We start from the raw sequence: 24,733 nt of genomic DNA, 5'->3' as shown, positions 1-24,733 counted from the left end.
TAACCCTATCCCAAATATACAATTGGCTCATTAAAATATATCACTCTAATAAAACCTTTACAAGAAAGCAATAGGGAAGGAAACACATAGTCACTCCCCTTCCCTAAAACTTATATAACATCATACACATTCATATATTCAAATGCATTATTATGTTTAATTTTATTTCCACAGCTGAGTAATAACATTATTTCAGCAACTTTTACTTTTGTTGTTTACTGCTGAAATACTGCAACTTTTTAATCTAAACATTTAAATTCAATAAGCCATTCAAGGTTACATGATATGCAACTTACCTGGTTCTAATATCTTCTGCAATACTGTTAACATACTCTGCATTCACCTAAAAAAAAGTTCACATTTCATTTGACTTAATATTTGTATGAAATAACAACCTGATTTAGGTAGTCACACACAAACCTACATGTAATTTAAAAAAAAATCCAGACAAGAATAAATAGAATCATGTTTTTACTAAGGCTTCCTCTACATGTGCAGGAAAGCGCGATGGGTTCTAATGCACGTTTCATGCTATCCTGTCTCCTGCCAAATGTGCAGAGCAGGAGGTGCGACTGTGGGATTGTGCGTTGGATCCCATCACACCTTACTGCTGGTGCAGGAGGAGCCCAATCCCAAATTCCCCTTGCACCAGTAAGAAGCAAGCTCCCATGGCTGGGAGGCCCCCTTAGTTGATGGGGGCACCCCAGACCTCCCCAGGGCTGGAGGATCTCCACTGCGGTGATTTCCCTGCCCTGGGGTGCATGAAAGCCAGAGGATCATCATAGGGATGATCCCCTTGCCCTAGGGTTACAGGGAAACCCCTGGGGTCAGATCACTGCTGGGCAATCCCTCAGCCTGGGAGTGTGGGACACACCTGGTGCCAAAGGATCACTGTGATCCTTCTCTGGCACTGGGGGTTTCTTACGTACCCAGGGCGGGGGGGCGGGGAATTGCCCTAGGGGTGGAGGGGGATAACCCCTGTGAAGATCTTCTGGCCCTAGGGGTTTCCCCGCAGCCAGGAGCCCTAAGGAACTTGGCAGCTACGATCTCCAGGATCCAGGGGGTTTCACACCCCCCTCAACCCTAGGGATACGGCAACTGTGATCCACAGCATCCAGGGGGTTGCATAAAACTCCCAGACCCCGGGAATTGCAGTTGCTGTTGTCCCTAAGGTTTGAGGGTTTTACACTGGGCATGGTGCACACCTGCAGCATGATGCACCCCTGTGGCTGGCAGCTAATGGGGCTCCAGCCACAGGGGAAACCCTGCTACATGTGCAAATTAAAGCTTGATAGCAACCAGCTATAAATGTATAAAGCTATAAAGTACACATTTTCAAGGTCTAACTTTATAGCTGGTTGGAGCTTTTTACTGGTGTGCTAGCTACTTTGCACATGTAGCTGGTCTCCAGATAATTGTGCAATTAACCAGGTAATTGTTCAATACCTGTAATGTGTAGAGGGGGCCAAATAGACATTATTTTCATGATATTTGAATATATAAATCATTGATGCTTCGTTTACATTTATACTGATCTTTAGTCTGTTTCAGACTTTTGGACTCTCCATTTCTGCAAGCAAGCATTGATCTGGGCCAATCTGTCTACAGCCTCTAATTACAGCCAAGGTAAATATACTCTTCTATTCCAGTTCTCAATAGATCCTTCAAGCAGTCTGGAGTTCATTATTTAAAAACAAAACTATAACTTAGCTTAATTAAATATATATTAAAACAGCAAATAAAGAAAGAAAATATAACTAAGGTCAACAAGAGAGACAGCTACACCAGCAACTTTAATACTCTCTTTGGCTCATGTTATTTTGTTGAGTTACATTAGAACTTGCTCTTGTAAAGCTGCTTTGACCAGCTAAGACACTTTGTCCCAGAGGCCTAACTGGGTGCTTGAGCACCCCAGGCAGTAGCTGTGCACAAGGCAGTGTGTCAGTAACTGTTGTGCTGCCACTAGTATAGCTGCTGCTCTTTTTGAACGACCCCTATCTTCTCCCCGCCCACGGTCTGGGGCAGTGACAAGGGCTGGTGCCCCATTTCCTATCCCCTTATTATGCTACTGCTGTGTCCTAAGACATGTCACCCTTTCGATTTGCTCCACTGAAAAGTTACCCGCTTCCTGTCCTGTTCAACTCTGGCCCCTATGTGCTGCTACAAATAGCACAAGAGGACCAGAGAAGCTCTTTGGATGTGCTGAGGAGAGCTCTGCTCATACAAGCATCATGCAAATTGACTGTATGGACCCCTTCCAGTAGGATACATTCTGTAGGACACCTTGCAAACTTCACAGATGGGAGTGTTTAGGGGGCAAGGCTGCAGTGTGACAAACAATCCTGTATGAGGCTATTCCCCAAAAGCAACTGGGCTGCACCTGCACTGCAATGCCCCCAAAACCACCTCCCCTTTCCTAGACTGTGCCTTTTGAAGGCATAGTACACAGCTGCACTCCTGTTAGGTACTATGATATAAAACACCAATTAGCACCCAGTGCTGGCAAAGATTTCTATCACAAGGTTTGAAAAGATTACTTTTGTTCACAACTGAAGATTTGCAGGCATTCTGTGGGGAGCCATTGAATAGATACACTCATCAGCGGTCCCGACACATCTCCTTTATAACAAATGTTACTCACTTCTTCTCAACAATGGACTTTTCTGCCTATTCCGTCCTTCTGCTGCAAATTGGCACTCCCTTCTGCTGCAAACTGGCAGAGCTTTTGCCACCAAGGCTCTCTACTAGGACCTAGCACAGTGTAAGCAAGGCAGAAGGCAAGGCAAAGTGGCGCCTTAAAGACTAACTCATTCATAATGGATAATGCAGCGTAAACCCAAGGCAAGTTCAGCTGTCCAGGAAAAATAGTCAGCAAATTGGGCCTGTCTACTTATCACAATGATATGAACCAGAAGGAGGCATCAGGATTCAGTTTTAATCTTGATAAGGTAAAGTACAATCTAAGTATTATTTATAGTCTGAACAGCTACAAATCTTGGTTGAACTAAAAGGCTAAATGCTATTTTCCCACATAATAAATCATCCAGTGAGGAAGCAGTTGTTAAAAGGAAGCATAAGAAGAGCTAGGTAGTGTGGTTAAACAGTCTCCCAACCAGTAGTATCAGACTACAAGTAGCTGCTGCTAGATTATACACTTCCATTGGGGAAGCTTACCGGCTCTAAGTATTTTGCAATAAAACCAAGACATTCAGGGAGAGGAAAACTATTTTTAACCGTAAAATCATAATTTATGCAGTGTCATTTTTCAAACGAGATGTTTATGTACAAGAAGTTTATATTATTTTCCTCAGGAAAAAATGCTATTTAATAAGCAGGTATCAGGCACCTTGTAAAATACCAGTAAGCACAAAGTAGGGCATAAGCCCAAAGGACAGATAAATAGCTTGTATTTTTTTCAGATTTGGTAATAAGTCTGCGTTTTTCAGGTTCCACAGAACTTTAGTACTCTCCCTTTAATTCTACTACTAAAATACCTTGTGCTAACAGACAAAATGGAATTTGTATGTGTACCCGCCTCCGTTCGATTAGGAGCTCGCGCGCCGCCTTAGCCCGGGCTCGGGATCTTGTGCCCCCGAGCTTTGTTGGTACGCCCCAGGGTTTACCCCGGCTGGTATTAAGGGGGACCCCAGAACTCGCCTGCCACGACTTTGATGACTCTCTCAGTGGGAGGTCTTCCCTCGGGGTATCCCCTGGTGCCGGCACGCCTCTTCGCAGGTACTCACGGGGCTCCGTCCTCCCCTACACCCCGGCCATACGCCACCTCAGGTCTTCCTGTCCTGGCCTCTCACCCGTCCTCATCTCGTCCTCTCTCTCGGCTCGGGCACCCTAGCCCCTACAGGCTGTCTTCGGGCCGGGTATGCCTCACCCAGTTGGAGGGTGCTGCCCTGATCCCTCCTTCCTTGGGAGGCAGCCGTCCTCTCTGCCTCCCCCAATAGTCTCGGCCGCCGTTACCCACTCCGGCGGCTCCGCAATACCGGCTACAGCTGGCCCCGCTCTCAGGGTAGCTGCTACGCCTCACGCTGCCTCGGGTGTTGGGTTCCCTGCTGGCTGCTGCCCCGCCTCTGGGGGTGACTTCTCCCTCTGTCTCTTCCCTTCTGGGTTCTCCGCTGTGCTGCTCGCAGCCTGTTCTGCAACACTGGCTACAGCTGGCCCCGCTCCCGGGGTAGCTGCTACGCCTCCCGCTGCCTCGGGTGGCGAGTTCCCCGCCGGCTGCTGCCCCGCCTCTGGGGCTGACTTCTCCCCCTGTCTCTGCCCCTCTGGGCTCTCCGCTGTGCTGCTCGCAGCCTGCTCCGCCTCTATCCGGCGGCGTCCTGCACTCCGCGGGTGGCGGCTGATCCCCTGCTCGCTGGAGCTCCGCTGCGTCGGCGGGGCCGCCTTTTGTTCCTCCCGGCCGGCGTGCCCCGCCCCCGCCGCTCAGCCGCAGCCGGATAAACACCCGGCTGATGGCCCGCGCCGGCGCCGCCAGCGTGTGGAGTCTCTTCGGGTCTTCCAGCCCTGCAGGAGGTAAGCAGACCCCTTGGCCGCCGCGGGGGTCTCCCGGTGCCCCCGCTCCCCTGGGACAGTATGCTTTTATTTAAGTGCAAGCACAGTTAGAGGTTTTGAGAGTACCATGTGACAGTTTTTTTTCCTGTAGCATCTTTTTGTTATTTTCTACATGACAAGACCAAGGTCCTGACCACTAAACAAGTCTAGATTGGCATGTAATTTGGAAATATTACAATTGCCAAAATCATTGCAAAGAAATATAGTACAACCTCATAATGAACCTCCATTATGACTATGGGAAGAGCTAATTAAAAGAGAGTGTTTGCTACAATAGGATAAGTCAATTACCTGTGTAACACTGAAAAATTCAGTCATTGCTGTTGGGCTTGTTAAAAGTGGACATTTTTTATAAACAGCATTTGTTATACTCTAAGGTTGTATTACATCAGTCTCTAGAACTGAATTTAATAGGATTCTCTGCCGAATCCAACTCTTGGCCACTTAACTAGTTCTTAACTAGAAAAAAGGAACATTTTCCCACATTTGACTTGCATAAAAAATTCCTTTTAAAATCTGTGGTTACTAGTATATTGAAATATCTCCTACAGAACTATAGTCAAACATGGATTTCCACATTATCTTGTTATTACTATAAGCACTTTTTCCACACTAACTTACCTCTGCTACAAAGATAATCACTACACAATCTTTTTTCTGCTCTTCAGAAACATCAAAGAAAAGAGAATTCAGCGTGTCAATCAGATAACTTTGTTTTTCTCTTTTCACAGTAGGAATACCCATCACTAGGGAGACTGCAAACACAGAAGTTAAAATCAGGTCATCTCAAGCCATATACATATAGCAGTAGTCCTTGACTTTCGATGGTCCATGGGAAGCAATGCTGGTCAAGTAACCCGGGGGGGGTGGGGGGAGGGAATTACACTTTACTGTCCCTGTCAACCTCTGATTTAATTATTTAAACTTTTGTGGCAGTGATAAATGTCAGAAGCTCTTGTGGGCAACCTGTTGTCCCCAACCCATGGATTAGGGTCCACTAAAATAGGGACTTTAGTAACATTTTGATTTTGAGTTCCCTCTAAGTGAACACACAAAATAGGAGCTATTATACTAGAAAACAATAATCAAAAATAGAAATTCACTGCCTGATATAATTAACTGACATGGTTAATGTTTCTATAGAAATTTGATAGACTTTCTGTGCCATGTGGTAAATTGTGCATGACAAGCAGAAATTTTGTTGCAGATATTTTAATTTTTATATTAAATGCTGGGTCTACATTGCATTTGTAAGCAGTTTTGAGTATTCAGAAACACTTGTACCTCTGGCAAAATTATGGTTGGCTGCACCTGATTTCTGAAGAAACAGTAATTCTGAGAGAGAACCATTAGTTCTCGGTATAGATTTGGTAAGATGTAAATAATGAGATATTAAATTGCCACTAATCTAGAGGGCAAGTGACTTTCTCACAGGAAGTGCTGAGCAAATTACTTACTCTTGAGTTATAGCACTGTATCTCTCAGTATGGGAGATATTACTATTGCAGGAACTGAACTAGTAACTGCCAAAGATTACAAAGGTAGAAACAATTTTAAGCAGAGGCCCTCCCTCAGATTTCAGTGGGGAGTTCTGCCTTGAAATCATTAACAAGCTATCACTCAGTGTAATCAACACAATGTTTTTTTACAATGGCTGTACAGTAATAGTACAGAAATCTCACACTATGTAAGCCAAACTTAAACAATTATAAAATGGGCATGTCCCTTTATTTTCTACTCTCTCCCCTCCCACCCTCACCCCACAAAAAAAAAAAAAAAAAAAAAAAAAAAAGCCTGGGATGGCCTATAATAAAAACAAGATTAGTAATAGAAACAGATAACGTATTAAAATAGTAAATGATAAAACAATTCCCAAAACAATACCCCAGTATTTAAGGTGAAAAAGCAAGCCCCAAAAGCAAGCCTTTAATTCTTACCTCCAGTTCTCCCTTGACCAATGACAACATTGGGGTGCAGGCTGTCTTCATGCTTCTGGAGGTGAGGTAGGTAGTAGTACATGTTTGCAAGATGCACGAAGAGTTTGCTGGTGAGATTTAATACGTTCCACCTTGTATCATCTTTAAAAAAACACATATACAAAAGGCCAGCACAAGAGGATTGAGATCAGAACTCAAATATTTTCCTCAAATAAAAGCGCAGCATATTACAACACACACAATTTAAACCTGAGTCATATTATTAGAGAGTACTGTAGGTCAAATAAAAATTCTTCTTCATGGGTGTTGATGATTAGCTTTTCTGTTCACTGTAGAAGGTATATGTCAGATCTTTCAAACATCATATAATCTTCCCAAGTGTCTCCAGCAGACTTCAGGAATAAGTTCACATGAATTTATTATCATGGTACAGTTACACTTAGGGAGTTTGATCAGATTGGGGCCCTACTGCACTAGGTATTCTACCAACACATGCTGAGACAGCCCTCCCTTATAAGGTTTCCAACATAATGCCCCAATCTTGCACATGCTTGCACGCAGACATACACAGAATTTATTCCCATTGATAATAGTGAATAATGCCTCAGCATATAAAACTTGAAGCTCTTCAGGCAAAAACTTTTTCTGACCACAAACCTGTGTGATTTCCTGTAGAGTTTTCTCTCTTTGCAACAACACGTTTAATTTCATCCAGGGCACTGCTCAACTCTTGAGATCTCTTTTTATTTTCTTTTTCAGCATACAAGAGTCTTTGACGAAGTTCCAAAAACTCAGTTTGGTACTTGTCTAGACCATCTCCTGTAACAAGTGCAAATTATTTCTTCAGAGATTAACCATATATGGGGGTAAACTGGAGTTCAGGAATAAAGGGCATTATGGAAGAATACATGAAGAAAACAGTAAGTACAGGAAATAAAACATGTAACTCAAGGTTTACTGCAAATTCAAGGTTTGTCTGTATATTTATGGTTCTTCAGCTTTTTGTACATTTATTGTTCATGTAAATTACACCATAACCATAATAAAGCAGATAAAGGCACCAAGTAAATTACTACTTGATTCAAATTTTATAAACTACTTCCCTGATAAGAAAAATAACACAACACACCATAAGTTTCCTTGCTGATTGGTGAAAAGGAGAAAAACGCCACTGTGTTTCCCTAATGCGTATGACTTACCTTAAGCAGAAAAACTCTAAGGGCCAGACGCAGAAATGGAATTAGGTGTGGTGACGCTAAGGTGGGGGTGGTTTGGAATAGGACTCATAAAATCTAGCTTGCTAAATGGGGAACTGCCTGAGCTAGGCCACAGGAAATATTGATGAAAGTATTTCAGAAATCTTGCTTTTCTCCAGACTTAAAAGTCTACCTTCAGCTTTGATTTAGGTGCCATTCTGAAATGGATTCACAGCCCAAAACACCTTCCTAAGTTTAGGCACCTAAGTCATCCCTTGGTGTTCTGATGACTGGATCACTCTCTTCTTTTAATGGAGAAGGAGGTGGTGGTGCTCACCTTTTATGTAATAGCCTTGTAGCTACAACATTTCTCCAGGAACTGGGAAACCAGGTTTAAATGCCCTCACAGCCTGAGGGGTTTCAAACTCACAAGTCCTATCTTCTAGGTGAGCACCCTAACCATCAGGTTATGGGCAAGGCTTTGCACATTCTCTATCCCTTCTATTGAAGTTCTACAAGCTCTGCCGTCTACAAAGTGGAAGACACCTGGAGCCCACAAAAGAGAGTAAAAAAGTAATCCCTAAGAGAATGGTGTTTATCTGGGCTGAAGAGACCTGGTCTCCATGCCTTGTTCCTAATGCTGTTTATGTATTTTATTCAATGCCTGTTGAATGCAAAATGGATAAGAAGTTTTGAGAAAGGTCTTCTCCAGGGAAGTGATTTAATCAGATTCCCTCTTGGACAATCACTTACTGGCCCCTGTATGTTGTGTTGTTTGCTAAACAGTGGCCCAGCTTGAGTGAGTCAGTGCCCTCATCTCAATCTAACCTATAAATCGGGCCATGTACAGACAACCACAAGTGTACAGATGCACGAGGTTTTTCTCCAAGAGAAAAAACGGCTTTCTCCAAGAGAAAAGTCACCTGGGAACAACCAGGGTTAAATTGCTTTAGAAGAGTATTTCCAGGGCTGCAGATGTCTGTGCATGTTCCCTTTTAAAAGAAGGCAAAGCACAGGCCTCCAGTATCTCACGCTGCTTTGCTCCCATCTGTCGCCCCGGGAGACAGTGTGTTGCTTGCTGGACTCTACTGCTTCAGCTGAGCAGAGAACGTAAAGAAAGCATTAAAGGCCTTGGCACAGAAGTGCCTCCATCTTGCATACATCCTCCATTTTCTAAAGGCTGGAACAAACTATGGGTAACCTTGTATAGAGACAGGATTGCAAGGCAAGATTCCACATTTTTGCTGAAGCAAACAGGAAAGCACTGACTTAAGGGAGGTCCTTGAAGACTGGAAGAGGACCAATGTTGTGCCCATCTTTAAGAAGGGGAGGAGAGGGGACGCTAGCAACCAACTAGCCTAACTTCTATCCCAGGGAAAATCGTGGAAAAATTAATCAAGGAGTCTATGTACAATACACTTGCAGAAGGTAGAATTCTGAATGACAGCCATCATGACTTCATCATGGGCAGGTCTTGTCTTACCAAGCTCATCTCCTTCTATAACCAAGTAACTTTTCACCTGGATGAGACAGTGGAGGTCGACATTGTATACCTAGACTTCTAAAAGGCCTTTGATCTGGAAACCCATGATGTTCTCCTGGGAAAATTGGAGGATTGTGGGCTTAACTGCTCAACAGTTAGGTGAGTAGGAAGCTGGCTGCAGGGTAGGACCCAGAGAGTTTTAATGAACGGATCCGTGTCATCCTGGCAAGAAGTGGCCAGTGGTGACCCTCAGAGGTCCATGCTTGGTCCAGTATGTTTCAACATCTTTATCAGTTATTTGGATGTGGAGGTGAAGAGCTCACTGGCCAAGTTTCCGGACAACACCAAGTTATGGGGAATCATGGTCACGCTTGAAGAAAGGCTGCAGATACAGGCGGACCTAGACAGGCTGGCAAGTTGGGCAGACCAGACCAGATGAAGTTCAACAATTGAGAAGTGTAAAGTGCTCCATCTGGAGATAAACAATCCCCAACATAATTACAGGCTCGGTGGCACCAAACTGATTAGCACCACGACTGAAAGGGACCTAGGGGTAATAATAGACCATAGTGTGAACATGAGCTGTCAGCAAGATGCTGTAGACAGCAGGGCAAACACTACTCTGGCATGCATCAACTGATGCATCTCAAGCAAAACCAAGAAAGTGATTCTTCAGCTTTACTCAGTATTGGTGAGACTGCAGCTGGAGTACTGCATCCAGTTCTGGGTGCCACACTTAAACAAAGATGTGGAAAAGCTTGAGAGAGTCCAGAGAAGAGCCACCCATATGATCAGCGACTTGCAAAGCAAGCCATACAAGGAAAGGCTGAGGATCCTGGGTCTCTTCAGCCTAAAAAGAAGGCTGAGAGGGGACTTGGTAGCAGCTTACTGCAACATGGGGAATACATCAAGTGTTCAGTGCACAACTGTTCACCAGGGCACCCTTGGGGAAAACCAGAAGTAATGGCCACAAACTCCTGCAAGACCATTTCAGGCTTAACACTAGGAAAAACCTCTTCATAGTTAGGGTGTCCAGACTGTGGAATAAACTCCCTCCAGAGGTGGTACAATCACTTACCCTGGAAAACTTCAAGAGGAGACTGGATGGTCACTTCGCTGGGATCACCTGACCCCAGCTGTCTTTCCTGCCTAGTGCAGGGGGACTGGACTCGAAGATCTTGCAAGGTCCCTTCCAGCCCTTTACAATCTATGAATCTATAAGTGTTTGACCACAGTAACGCAAAGTAATTGAAACACATTACCATAAGGAATAGCACTAATTTTCAAGAGTCAAAACCTAACTGATAACCTTTGAAAGGCCATCCTAGTTAAACAGTTGTTAATTCTTCACCGGCTGTGCAGCATCAGCACTGCAAATTCTACTCCTCAGAAGCTCAGCATTCAAATGTCTGTTCAGGTGTCTCTGGGTAAGGTTTTCTACCAGGAAAACAAAACCAGGATAATTCTCCCAGATAAATAGAAAGTGTGTATGCAGTTTTGGTGGCCAACACACTCCCCTGAGAAGTGGGAGATGCTGCTTTGAAGCCCTTCAGACCAAGGTGTACACAGATCTTACCTGATTAAGTACTGTAGCCACTAGGCTACTTTGTAAGAAATAGGTTCTACCAGATCCTTCTCCTCTGGCTAGGTTTTGAATGAAGGTTGCCACAATATTGGAAAGTCAATGCTCCTAGTTTGTATTAGTCATACTCTGAGCAAATCTGATGAATTAAGGAGAGTTAAGATATAGGAGCACCCAGTGTAAAAACCCCAAACTTATACATAAAAGACACAAAGGCATTAAGTTCCATCAAGATGTCAGCTGTTCTGGGCATACACAGTAGCGGAACCTCAGGTACTTATGGAACTTTACTGGCTAAAACTTAGACACCTACAAACTTTCAAGCAGCTACATGGTTAGTCAGCGATTCTGTGAATCACACTCCTGAACTTTAGCACCTATATTCTGCTGGTGTACATTTCTAGATTTAGGACTAAGATTTTAAAGGGTATCAGCGCAACTTTGATCATTGTAAGCATAAAACTTGAGCTCCAAGAATGGGAATAGTTTACCCTTCTGGGAAAATAAAATTTATTTGTTTAACAAATTCCAGATTTGTATATCTAAGGTTTGGCAGAGTTTCATTTGCCTGAATTTCACACCAATTCTCTGCTAAGAAAACATAATTAATTTCAAAGGATCTACTCAGACCCTTGCCCTATACCTATATAATTGTGCGGGCCGGGAGCAGTCCAAGGCCCTTTTTTTTCACGCGGCGGGCTGTGGCCAGCAGCCCGGACACGCCGGGTCGGGGAAGGCAGGTGGCACGCTAGAATTAGGCACGGACGCTTAATGGTTGATTTAAGATTATTTACTTACACCATAGATGGTCGCGGTGCAGGCTGGAAAACTTCCAGGAAAACTTCGCTTAAGTCCCAGTTTAAGGACTCGGACAGAGCTCTGGATTCACTCACACGAAGTTTGCTAGGCTCTGTGGAACTTGTGCGCAGGGAAGGGTACGTCAAGGGATCGTTCGGCGACAGGGAGAGGCTAGAGGCTGATCAGACCCCTATAGCCTTCTTGAAATACACGCTGCGTCCGATAGGCTCCTCAGCACTTAGAGATCTTCACGAGACGTGAAGTCTCCTCCTCCTGATGTTCGTGGAGTCCTCCAACTTGGGCAGAAACCACTCAAGCCTCTTATACGGCTAGCAAGCCAATCGCTAGCCGCCACATAGGAATAATTTAGAACTGACCAATAGCGGGGCACAAATTTGAATACAAATGGCGGGAACTCCTTGCAACGTGCATCTCCTTTCTGCAGCTCAGAAATGCACCCTGCAAAGAAAGCTACGAGTGGCGGGAAATAATTCAGCAGTGCCGAAGCGCACACAAACAAAAAATCACACCCTTGGGTTGTGATAATAATATACTCTAGGCTAGATTGTGCCCCAAAGATGGTCCATATGCTGTGGAAGAGTGGATGCAGTAGATAATTCCATTGCATTGGGTAGTCTTCTATTTTTCAGACCCACTGGTTCATAGGCAGCTTTGACAGGAGATTGTCTCAAAACTGCCCTAACAGACAGAGGAGACACAGTGTTGGTATAGTTGTAATGGTCCAGGACATCTGAGAGTTAACGGTTTTTTGTGATATCTTTTATTGGACCAACTTTCAGGCATAAAGGGCATCTATACATAAGCAGTGAGGCTGCTCTGACACACTGTAATTACAGTGCATTGGAGCAGACTCAATTAATTAATCAAGTCTGTGCTGGAAAGTGGTAATTACTAGGGGTGTACGAAATGGGCCATATTTGATTCGGATTTGGCCTGAATCGGGGGACAGTGATTCGATTCGTCTGAATCCAACTCTGAAGATTCAATGCTGATCCAGTGAATCAGCGATTCACCCACAGACACAGTTTTAAATGTTTTTTTCTACATACCTTGAGGTACCAGGTGCGGTTCGTGAATGCTGCGATGGTGGGGCGGATGGAGCATCCCGCAGGAGCACAGGGGGAGACCCCATGTGCTCAGTGGTGGACCCAGAAGTGCACTTGACACCTCCTCCCCCTCCCTGTGTCCGCCTGGCTCGGCGATCAGCCACGGAGAGGCCCTGGGTTCCCCCCCAGATCCAGGAGGCACCAGTCGCCGAGCTGGAGGGTTGTGGGAAAGGGTTCCCTGTGCACTCCATGGTGGACCCAGAAGTGGACCAGAAGTGCTTCTGGTCCACTTTCAGGTCCACTGCTGTGTGTGCTGGGGATCCCCCCACACTCCTGTGGGATGCTCCATCCACCCCACCATCGCAGCGTTCACGAGCCACCTGGTACCTTGAGGTATGTAGAAAAAACATTTAAAGCTGTGTCTATGGCCGAATCATCAAATCTCTCCAAATCTATTCAGAGGGTTCCAATTTGACTGGGAGAGATTAAGGGGTTTGTTGATTTGATTCAGATTTGGAGATTCAGCTGCCAAAGCGGGCCAAATCTCCGCCGAATCGAATCCGTGACTGAAGCTTCACACAACCCTAGTAATTACCGTGCTCCAGCATCTTGTGTATCAGCATCTCTGTGCTTAAAAATGGCGGTGGGAGCACTTTATCAAAAGCTCATTCAACAAGCTTTAGATAAAGCGCCCCTGCTTCCACTTTTAAGCGTGGGGACACTGATACATGAGACACACTGGGTGCCTTAAATACAGTGGCTCCAAGAGCTGCACTAATTAAAGCACCCCTTCCCTCCCACTCCCAGAGCACAGCTATAAATGCCAAAAGGGAGTTTCCCCCTGAGCAGGAACATGCGTTTTCCCAGGGACAAATAGCAGCAGCACATATTTGTGTTGTGCTAGTTATTCCTGGGCATGTCCCTGCACACATGGTATGGCATGTGGCAAGTGGCATAGGGGAGGCTGCGGCCAGCATCTGCACTGAGAAGCCTTACCTGGGGTACTGGGGACCTCCCGGGACAGCAGCAGCAGTGCAATGATCCTTGCCGGCAGCCAGAACACTGCTCTGGCCAGCCAGGCTCTAGTTTCAGGCAGTGCACACTGCAGCCACGTGCCACCCCATTTTTTTCTGGCGTGGGATTTTTAGGTAATGGGATTTCCTGGTATCTAATTTTCCTGATATCGTATTTATAGTGCAGCAAATGGAATCATGAGCGGTGTGTGTGTTTTGTGGTGCCTCAAAAGGCTTTAAGGCGCTGAGAAAAATACACTCCCACTCATCTGGACACACCTCAGGTGTCCTTCAGGGCAGAGATAGTCACCACCACAAATAGCTGCCTCCATACTCTAGTCTACTGTCTGTCCAGGATTCAGATTGATTAAGCTGCTAGTTGTGAATATGGCCCAAAACTAATATGACATCAAATGCTTATACCCATATTTACATTTATAAATATAAGTAGTCTTATTGATCTTTGTACAACAGCTCAAACAGGCTAAATTAAGTACAAGCAGGATTTATGATAAAATTAAAGAGCAACAAACTATCTTAGATCACCTCCTGTATACATTTGCACACTCAACTGGGATTCTTGCATGCTCAAGTACTGAAAGACTAAGGCTAAAGTTATTTAATTCCACTTTGGGTTCAAAGGCTATTTTAGATGCAGACTGATCCTCTGTGCAACAACATCATTAGCTGCTGTTATCACAGCTCTGGGACTAGCATTTGTTAGTTAATTGCCATGGCAGAAGCAGAAGAACACAAAATATTCCCATTTCCATGGTCTACAAAACAAAGTTCATTTAAAAGCAATTCACAGAAACAGGGTTCTACTTTTAAAGGAAAGAAATAACCAGAAATATTAAAAATCCTGACTTTAATTCAAAGGTCATTTTTAAAAAGAAAAATAACATGTTTCATAGAGCTAATTAACCCAAATTTGATTTGCCCCACTGGCTGCAGCCTAGTAATATAAAAAAATGCAGTATACTATATGCAGTTTTAAATTGATAGTTACATCAAGTATTATGGGATAGCACATGGGCTATTCAGTTGCAACTCCCCAGTACTCCCCAGTACTTAGAAGAGAGAGTTCTATTTACAAAGTCATTTTTGGTGGCAAAAATAGATGGTTAAGTTGTTGATTTAGCCACTGCTCACCAGATCTGGTGACTTGCCTCCTTAATATATGTCAGGCTTACAACCAAAGCCAGATAACTAGTTCATTTTTTCAGGTTCCAGTGAAGAGATGTGAAATGGAAATTCAGAGGGAAAGTAAAAGCTTTTTAGCAATTCAAGAAAGTGTTGATTTTCTCCCTCTATTCCCAGTATACAGTGTCAACACCATGCAAAATAATACAGTAAATTGCTACTGTGTTCACATTGCATTATAATGAACTCATTTTAGAAACCAGGAATAATTAATGATTGGACAGCCCCACAAACAAGAATATATACCTTTTCAAGAGCATTTTGGACAGAGACTGGTGTAGTTCAATGTTATTGTTTATAATGGAAAAACAAACAGCATAGTCAAAGTAAGATATAGTATTGTATTTTATTTATTCTTTCCTTATTAAAAATTAAATTGTATAGTCTTAAGAATAATGTTCCTTGCCTCCCTTTGATTTTTAATCATTATGCCTTTTTTCTAGAGTAGTGTGGTGGCACTTTTCATCAATTTATATCAGTAGATCAAACAGAATTTGGAGATTGGCGTTACAGCGTTCTCTGCCTTAAAGAACACCCTTGGGAAGCAAGCAGTGTTCTTCAAGATGTAGATGACAACCAAACACAATGTGCCAAGGACAATCAATCAAGAAATAAAAATGTTATCTATCACTTATGTCATGACGCACATACATTAACCTGAGAAATGAACAAACAAGTAAGTGAAGGGCAAAGGGCAAGGTTAAGTTGACAAACTAGAATAAGCCAACTGACAAATTTACCGAGTGACTAAATTAACATAACAGTACTTTATAAAATGAAAATGCTGCAGTAGGTCTAACAACAATTCTAAATACAAGAGCACCATTCAAGACAAGTATGAATTTTAAACAAAATATTTATTATCAGAGCACTCCTACGCACTTTAAAAAAAAATAGAAAAAGTGCAGCTGTAGCAGCTCACAATTATGAATGCAGACTATTGGTTAAATTTTTATCGGGGTTAGAAGGTGTTCTTTTAAGCAAAGGTCCTATTCCTTTAGGTGGAGCTCTGATAGCAGGATAATTCTATTTCATCACAAGGCAGGCAAGGTTCTTTGAATAGATGTGATACCTTTTATTAGACCAACTGAGTAGTTGGAAAAAAGGTCTTGGCAAGCTTTTGGGCGCAGTCGCCCTTCTTCAGATATAGGGAGTCTCTGCTGTTCTGATACTCCAAGAAATGAGAGAAGCTAAATGCGTGGCAGGATGTTAGTGAGAAACACTAGGAGACAATGACGGCAATCTCAAGTCAAATTATAACTACGTTTTCCATAGCTGATAATGATTTGTAGATACGAGGGGAAAATGTCTTAAATTTTATTTTATAATACTGTGTCACTGGTTCACAGCTGGCTGGGTTTCATTTACCACCATAGGGATAGGGGCAGAAAGAAAAACATTTTAATGTTCTGGCCTTGGGAGTACGTGTGGAACTTGAAAAAATTAAGTTTGTGTTGCTCCAAAGCCCCGCTGGTATATATCCAGGGTGAAACTGTATAGAATAATGCTATTGCTTCACTACATTTATTAAATGATATTACATGAATGTATAATTCCTGTTTAGACAACTGAATTTCTAACAGGTGTTTCTGTCATATGCATTGTGGCAGTCAACAGAGGTACAAATACATCACAAAAAGATGGCACTGCCCCCAATGAACTTACAGTCTAAATTGAATTTAGGCTTGTTATCATGATAGAAATTTGATTTATGTTAAGAGTTTCCATGTAGCAAAGTCTGATTGTGTTTTTAATAGTAAAACAGTGTACAACATAGGTACAGTTTTAGCAGTGTATACATCTAGAATATTTTTTGAAATTTGGCCATTTTGTATGTGATTTATGATATGAGTACATCTTTTGAGCCTGAGAAAATCATCATATTGTTTTAGCAGATCATGAAGTTGTTAGATTTGGATGACTTATTTATTTGAGAAATAGGTTAATAGATTCACAGATGTTAGGGTCAGAAGGGACCTCAATAGATAGAGTCTGACCCCTTACCTGGGCAGGAAAGTGTGCTGGGTTCAGATGACCCCAGCCAGATGCCTATCTAATCTCTTCTTGAAGACCCCCAGGGTAGGGGAGAGCACCACCTCCCTTGGAAGCCCATCCCAGATTTTGGCCACTCTAACTGTGAAAAAGTTCTTCCTAATGTCCAGTCTAAATCTGCTCTCTGCTAGCTTATGGCCATTATTTCTTGTGACCCCCAGGGGCGCCTTGGTGAGTAGAGCCTCACCAATTCCCTTCTGTGCCCCCATGATGAACTTATAGGCAGCCACAAGGTCGCCTCTCAACCTTCTCTTGCAAAGGCTGAAGAGGTCCAGGTGCCCTAGTCTCTCCTCGTAGGGCTTGGCCTGCAAGCCCGTAACCATACAAGTGGCTTAAATAGTAAGTGGTCACATAATTAAAGTCTATGCCATAATACACACACACACTGTGGTCAAGTCACTCTAGCCATTTCTGACTTGCTTGCTTAACTGTACATGAACTATCTTGAGGTTTTGTTTTTTTTTACTATAAATAGGGGTCTACATACATCACAGGAGGACTTACTAATTTTTGCAGGTTGATTGTGATGTAAAATTTTAATTCCACAGTCATTTCATGGCAGCCCTACCCCTTGGCACTGATAGAGAGGCCCCTACCCTCAGTGCTAATTGGTGAAGAGGACTCAGAGAGGAGGAGAAGAGGGAGAAGGGGGGCAGCCTTGATTGCTGGCTGCCCTTTGTGCTGCCCTGCCACCCAGTGCCTTCCCTTCCTGGCAGCAAGGACCACTGGCTCCCACTGGGGAGCCATCATTTTATTAAGTCTTGGTTTTGGTTGATTTCACAGATTTCATGAACAGGCCCAGATTTTGCGGTTTCTATGAAATGTGGGAAGCTGCAAATTAAGTAGGTCCCTACTTATTATTGGCTAAACAAAAGCAATACGCTCAACACTAAAAAGACAGAAGAAACCACAGTCCTTGTCCTATGTGTTTATAGGTTGGCCATTAGAGAACAGCATATACAACTTTTAACTTTAACAGAATTGACCTTCAACAAGACCAGTATTTGACATGTCCCTTAATATAAAGGCATTGCACTTTCAAGCTAGCACTAACACCAATCAACATTTGAGCAGTGCAGTTTGAAGCAGTTAAAAACCTTAAGGCTAAAAACCTTCTCCCACTGGCCCTCACCTGCAGAACTGTGACTTGACACTAAGTTGCTTGTCTAACATACAGACTGTGGGCCGCCATGCGGCCCACCAAGCCATTTTCTGAGGCCTGAAGTGCTGCAGTGGGAAACAAAAGTAAACACTGTTCCCATCCCTTGTTCCTCCCCCAGCCCAACAGCAGGTGACCAGCAAACACGGACTACGAGGCAGTTGGCTGCCCGGTGACTGCTGACCCTCTCCCCGGGGATAGCAGGGCCCCTCTCTCAGGTCCCCCAACTGCAGCCACGGGGGCGGGGGCAGGTGAGCTCACACCAGGTGGGTCCCAGGGCCCAGGCCAAGACACCCCGCCACCCCCTCCATGCCCATCATGCGGCTCCTGTAAGCCCTGCTCCAGGGGCGGTCCGCACTGCATCAACGGGGAAGGGGCGGCCTGAGGTGGGGCAGCACAGTCCAGTGTGGGGATGAGCATGCGAGCATGAAACATGGGTGCCTGGTTGTCAGTGGGGCTGCATCCCCGGATGGGATGTTGAGGAGCCCACGCAGGGGTGCCACACGCATGCGTTCACTCGTGAGGAGGAAGCACAAGGTCACACTCACACCTCCCTCCTCCTCCTCCTCCATGGGAGCTGGGGGCAAGGAAGGAGGCAGGCTGTGCGCGTGTGACCGTGTGTGAAGACCAGGCTCCTCATCCCCGATGGGGCCAGGCAGCGTCCTGAGGTGCTGCTTCTCTTCCTCCTCCTCCTCGCTGCTGCTGCTGGAGGCCAACAGTCAGTTGCTCCTCCACGGCTTCTTCTACCTGGTGCTGTACACCCAGGTATCCCAGGGTAAGCCTGCATTATGCTTCTTTCATTCATTGAGAAGCAAGTAGAAGCGAAAGTGTTTATTTTAGTCAAGTGTTTGGTATTATTTAATTGTTGCTTTTATATTGTTTTTATTTTGGATTTTAAACCACATTTCCAGACCCATTTCATTGTCACTTCCTGCAACTTCATTGGTGTCAAAGGTCATGTGACATCACTTCCTGATGTGATAACACTTCCTGTGAGGTCTTTGAATATGGCTCGCCGGCCCACTAGGTGATAAAAAGTTCATGATCCAACCCCACATTCAAAAACGTTGGACACCCCTGCACTAGAGGGCTGGTGACCTGACTAGATGCTACAGCTGTGAGTTGTCATTACAGGGTAAGTGAGCCAGGACAGGCTTTTATCCCTGCCCTAGATGGAGCTGTGTGTGAGAGATGGGTTATGGGGGATGGGAACATGAAGCCGGGAGAATTAATAGGAGGGGGTAGGTAATAAAATGGGAGGTGAAAAGGAAGTGGGGGCAGGGGAAGGGTGGCAAAATGAAGGAAGTCCGCAACTGAAGCATTAAAAAAAGGGGAAAAAGAATTAAAAAATAGGGAAGATGTGAATTAAAAAAGGTCTCATGGTTTAATAAACTGGGATTTGGGAGTGGGTGTGGGGGGTGCCGACTGTGCTTCCTGGGGTGGCTAGAAGGTGGGAACAGTGAGGGAAGATGATATTGGGGGAAGTTACAGCCCCTGCCCTGGGAAGGGAGCCCCAGCTCATAGGGAGATAAATCCATACCCCTACCTTGTTCCCTCCTCCAGTCTCCCCTTGACTCCACTCTTGGACTTGTCCATGCCTGTGACCTGGCTAGCCAACATGTGCTCTGCAGGCTGTTTGTACAGGCTTGCAACCCTGCGGGTTGGAAGGTCACACCTCCAGGAGTGGGAGGGGAAATTGGCTGGGTGCCAAAAGCATCCCCTAGGCAGTAGAGTTCAAGAGGTAGAAAGTTTTCCACACAGAACAGTGGGGTGGGGGAAGGGACAGTGCATCCTGGGATGCTGGAGGACTGCAACCTGCGTGGATCATCTGTGGTGAATGGCCACACATTAATGGAACATGAGCTGAGTAACACAGATCAGAGATAAACCTGCTCCCGAACAGCATAACTTTAAGCTGCCTAAAGTATGCTTAAAACTAGTTTCAGGTGTTAATGCGTGGACAACCCAGGGGTAAAGAGTTCCAGGAGCCACCTAAATTTCAATATGTAACATAGCCCTAAAAAACCTTTAAATGGTTGCATAAAATTTTCTGAAAGTGTGTTGCAGTCAGACTGTTCACATGCTAGAAGTTGCATAATATTTTTATGAATCAAAGCATAGGATGTAGATCAGAGAGCAGTTATGATGTATATGTAAATTAGATTTGGGCCTGAACCGCATCTCTGAATTTGAGGGAAAAGTCAATGTTAATCTGGATACAGATCTATGTTGTCCAGTTGACTATAACATTTGAAACAAGTTATTTAATTAGATGCTAAACACTCTAACCTTTGTATCATGTAGACTTAGCTCCACATGCTGCAGCTTGGGTACATGTCTAATGTATAAATGTGTTACCTTTTGGATTCAAGACATTAAAACAAAGAAAGTTTTCAGTAAGTAGCAAATCCTAAAGAGTTCATTTCACACTGAGCAGAATAAAAACATTCTTCTCAATTAATTTTAATAAAGATTCATATTGCTAATTGATACATTTAGTAAATTAATGGTTTCTAATAAAAAGTAGGGATTTCCTCTCAGTTTTTAGGAAATATCCCTTGTGAAATTTAAGCAACTGCATTTAGTTCAAAGCCAGCTGATATGTTGTGGGTAAATTATTTAAACAAATTATTTTTAAATGCTAAGTATATTTTGAGGAGAACATAAGCTGGAGAAGATTAGTGAAGATGCAAGTTGCTTTCTCCCTTATAACTGAAGTTCACACTCGCCATCTACTGCCATACCTATTAGACCTCCAAGCCAACCTTTTTACACTATTTTTCTCTTTTTCATAAGAGCAAAAGAAGTGCCATGTACTAGGTCAGACTACAGGCCAGGAAAGGACAGTTATCTGGTGAACAGATGTTCCCCCAGTATCTTTCCCAGTATCCTGAGCTTGGAGTGTAAGTTCTGCTAACGTGTCTGGTCGAGACAAGGGCAGTAACAGGTTGGGGAAATGGTGGCACCAAGTGCTACAGGAAGGTGTTCCAGGACTACATCTAGGATATCACTAAGCCAGACATCTGCCTCCTGGCTCAGTGTGGCAGCATGAAGCGCATCTCCAGCCTCATCTACAAGCAGACCCATGGGGTGCTGAAGGTATTCCTGGAGCTGGAGAATATGATCTGTGATGCCATCACCTACATAGAGCGTGCCAAGTGCAAGACTGTGGCTGCTATGGACAAGGTCTACGCATGGAAGTGCCAAGGCCACAACCTGTACAGTTTCAGAAGTTAAACAAAGGTGGAAAAAAACCCTGTGTCACACAGTGGCAAAGAGTGGATGCTGAGAGAGAGAGAGCGAACAGGGTATGACCAGGGGTTTTTTCCACTGTCACTTGCAGCCTCTAGCATTTAAGGTCTAAGAAGTTCTGTTTCAGAGCCTGTACCCCTAATTCCCACATTTGATAGCTACTGATGAACCTTTCCTCTAAGAATCTGTCCAGTCCCTTTCTGAATCTAGTTACTGTCAGCTTCCACAACATCTTGTGGCAATGAGTTCCACACTTTAAATCACACATACTGAGAAAAAGAACTTCCTATCTACTAGTTTCATTTTATGTCCCCTATTTCTAGTATTCTGAGAGACAGTAAATAATAAATCCCTATCTGCTTTCTTTTCACCATTTAGTATTTTGTAAACCCTTATCATGTCCCAACTCAAATATCTAAACTGAATAGGCCTAGCCTCTTTAGTCTGATGAAAAATCCCTTCCCCTTTACGGAGAATATTTAAAGGATCGAATGCAAAGCAGAGCAGGCAGGACCTCTAAATTATATACAAAAAGAACAAAAAACTTATTACAATTGCCCCCTCTACACAGAAGTAATTTTTTAATGTTTATCCTAGAGCCTGGGAAATTGGACTTCCTGTGTGATCTTGGCTTTATAACAGTCTTTTAGATATGTATCTAAAAAATTCTAAAAGTACCCTTTTCCCACCTGTGAAGAATCATGGGGATAACTACTATGATCGTGAGATTTTGTAGATTTTATAGCCAGAAGAACTATTGGATTATTTGATCTGTCTTTTGGGAAAACAAAGGCTGTAGCTTTTCACTCACTTGCCTCTGCACTGAGAAATATCTTTGTTCAATACTGTAATGATTTAAATCTATAATAAGAAAAAAATGCATCTTTCCTCTGATAAAATAAAACTCCAAGTCATAGTTTGTTCCATTAGTAATCCCTATGAGGTTTTGAGATGCATGTATTTGCAGTACTAAAGCCCAAGTTACTGTATAATAAACATGTACTTACTTTTCAATAATATAGCTTGCTCCCTAGATTCCCATCAGTTATTTGTACTAGGTGAGAATCTGGCTATTTGGAACTAATACTAGATAAACTTGTTGACTCTTGAGGCCCTTCCAAGCTTGTGATTCTATAACAGGGTGGCCTTTTCTCTTGTGTAAAAGAACTACAGTAAAAGTTCTGTTAACCGGCATCTTACAAGCCAGCATGCTCAATTAACCGGCATGCCAGCTTGTAAGATAAAGTGAAACCAGAAGTGCCCACGGTGGCACTTCTGGTTTCTCCAAGGCCCCACGGCCCGGGGGCATAACAGGCTGTGCGGGGTCCACTTCCCTGTCCCATGGGGCCTGCAGGGCCCGCAAGAGGGGCAGTGATGCGGCAGGAGGGATGGCAATGTGGCAGGAGGGGCAGCGGGACACCCCAGAAGTGGCAGGAGAAGTGGCGGCATGGGCTGCTCAATTAACCGGAATATTTTGTTATCCAACATCCCGCATTCCTGGGGGATGCCAAATAACAGAGCTTTTACTGTACTAAGATTTTTTTAAAATAGCATTGATTAAGTAATGCAGCTCTCATCTTTACTTGAATATTGGTTACAAAAAGAAGAACACAGAAAAAAAATTTTAAAAGCTAAATTAGAAGTTAGTGATATATCAGTTGCATATTGGATCGGCACTGATAAAAGGAAAATTAACATTATCGGCTATTGGCTTTTGTTTTGGTTGGTGTAGCCAATAACATCACTAATAAATATAATATGCCTTCTGGCTAGGGACCCTGGATGCCATATGCATGTGCGCAGCTGCAGCATGCAAATGGCCAGGAGTGCAGCTGCAGCATGCAAATGGCTAGGAGTGCAGCCGGGCAGCATGGAAAGCAGCACCCTGCAGGTAAGTCTGTGGAGGGGAAGGGGCATGGGGGAGGGAAGGGGCATGGGGGAGAGGGGCAGCTCGAGGCCCCTATGATGAGGGAGGGTGTGAGGTGTGGTTGCTCAGCCAGGGCAGTGAACGGGACCCTGCGGCTAGGGCTTCCAGATTTGTGCATGGGGCAGATGCAGGCTGCTTGCTGTGGGCTCAGAGCCAGAGGTGGTGCCAGCTTCTTCCTGGTGTGGGGGCTGGGCTGGGGCTGTGCTTGGAGCAGGTAGGAGTGTGGCAGGCTCAGCTGTGTGGGGTGGGCAGGCAGCAGCAACAGTGGCGCTCAGAGGGGTGGCTACAGGGGGCTAAGGTAAATTTTGGGGAGGCCATAACACACCCGCCAAAATCCCACCTAGCACTGCCTTTGCTTGGGGCTCTCTGCTCTGTTGCCTTTCCCTCAGGAGCCCTGCACTGGCTGCTCACTCCCTGCCCACCCTTCAGTGGGGGACAGCAGAGTGGAAAGCCCCAAGCAGAGGCAGAGCTAGTGGGGGCTACAGACACACCACAATTTGCCTTAGCCCCCCCCATAGCAACCCCTCCCAGAGCCACCACTGCTGCCCACCCCATGCAATTGAGCCTGCTGAACTCCTGCCCTCTCTGAGCCCAGCCTCCCCCACCAGGAAGAGGCTGGCACCAGCCCTGGTCCCAAGCCTGTAGCGGGCAGCCTGCATCTGCCCCACACACAAATCTAGGGGGGCACATGCCCCCCCTATGCCTCCCCCAGGGGTGTGCACAGCAATGAAAAACTGCCCCCCTCCCCAACCACCCACGCCCCCTGGATGACCCACACATGGCTCCATCGCACTTCCTGCCCTGGCCCTGGGGTCCCATTCACTGCCCTAGCTGGGGAGCACCTGTCCCTGCCCCACTCCCTCCCTCACTGTCGGGGCCTTGACCTGCCCCCCCACACACACACCCCTTCCCTCCCCCATGTACCTTCCCTACCACAGATTTACCTGCAGGGTGCTGCTTTCCATGTTGTCCGGCTGCATTCCTATAAATCGGCTACCAGATTGGTATCAGCTGACATAGCTGGTTAATAAACAGCTATCGGTATCGGTGAAGAAAATCTTTATCAGTTCACACCTAGTTAGTGCAGATTGAAATTTGGGGCCCATGTTTATTAATTGAATTATCTAGACAGAGGGACTTTTGCTCTGTTTTGAAAGTTATCTTTGTGTTGGAGGCTTTTTCATTTAAACTCCTGCAATCACATCTAGATTAGAAGCATATCATCACAGTTAATGGTTCATGAACATTTGATTTATGCTTTACGTACCAAGCACCTTTATCATGTCACATGACTCTCTTATGTAACATTAGTTCAAGCTTATGTTTGCAACAGATCCATTTTCACATGGAACAAGGAAATAAAGCAATACTGTTAAATATCACATATAGGAAACATTTAAACTATCACAGATTACATGAGAGACTTGTGGAACTGGCAGTTTCTTCACAGACTCACTGCCACAAAGACTGCAAAAGCTTGTTAAAAGAAATATTAACACTT

At 44.5% G+C, this 24,733-nt stretch overlaps 1 protein-coding gene across 1 annotated transcript in view; it reads right to left on the bottom strand.

Annotated features, from left to right (window-relative positions):
* The window catches only part of MGAT4D (MGAT4 family member D), an 88,717-nt gene that overhangs the window by 40,707 nt on the left and 23,277 nt on the right, over nt 1-24,733 (bottom strand). The window contains exons 2-5 of the mRNA XM_019489791.2: nt 7,158-7,319; nt 6,501-6,641; nt 5,185-5,318; nt 297-343 (exon numbers count right to left, since the gene is read on the bottom strand). Coding sequence (XP_019345336.1) covers nt 297-343; nt 5,185-5,318; nt 6,501-6,641; nt 7,158-7,319 — 484 coding nt within the window. The remainder of the gene's footprint in view (nt 1-296; nt 344-5,184; nt 5,319-6,500; nt 6,642-7,157; nt 7,320-24,733) is intronic.

This window comes from Alligator mississippiensis, chromosome 2 (assembly GCF_030867095.1).
Source record: "Alligator mississippiensis isolate rAllMis1 chromosome 2, rAllMis1, whole genome shotgun sequence".
NCBI lineage: Eukaryota > Metazoa > Chordata > Crocodylia > Alligatoridae > Alligator > Alligator mississippiensis.
This window is presented reverse-complemented; position numbering and strand designations above follow the sequence as displayed.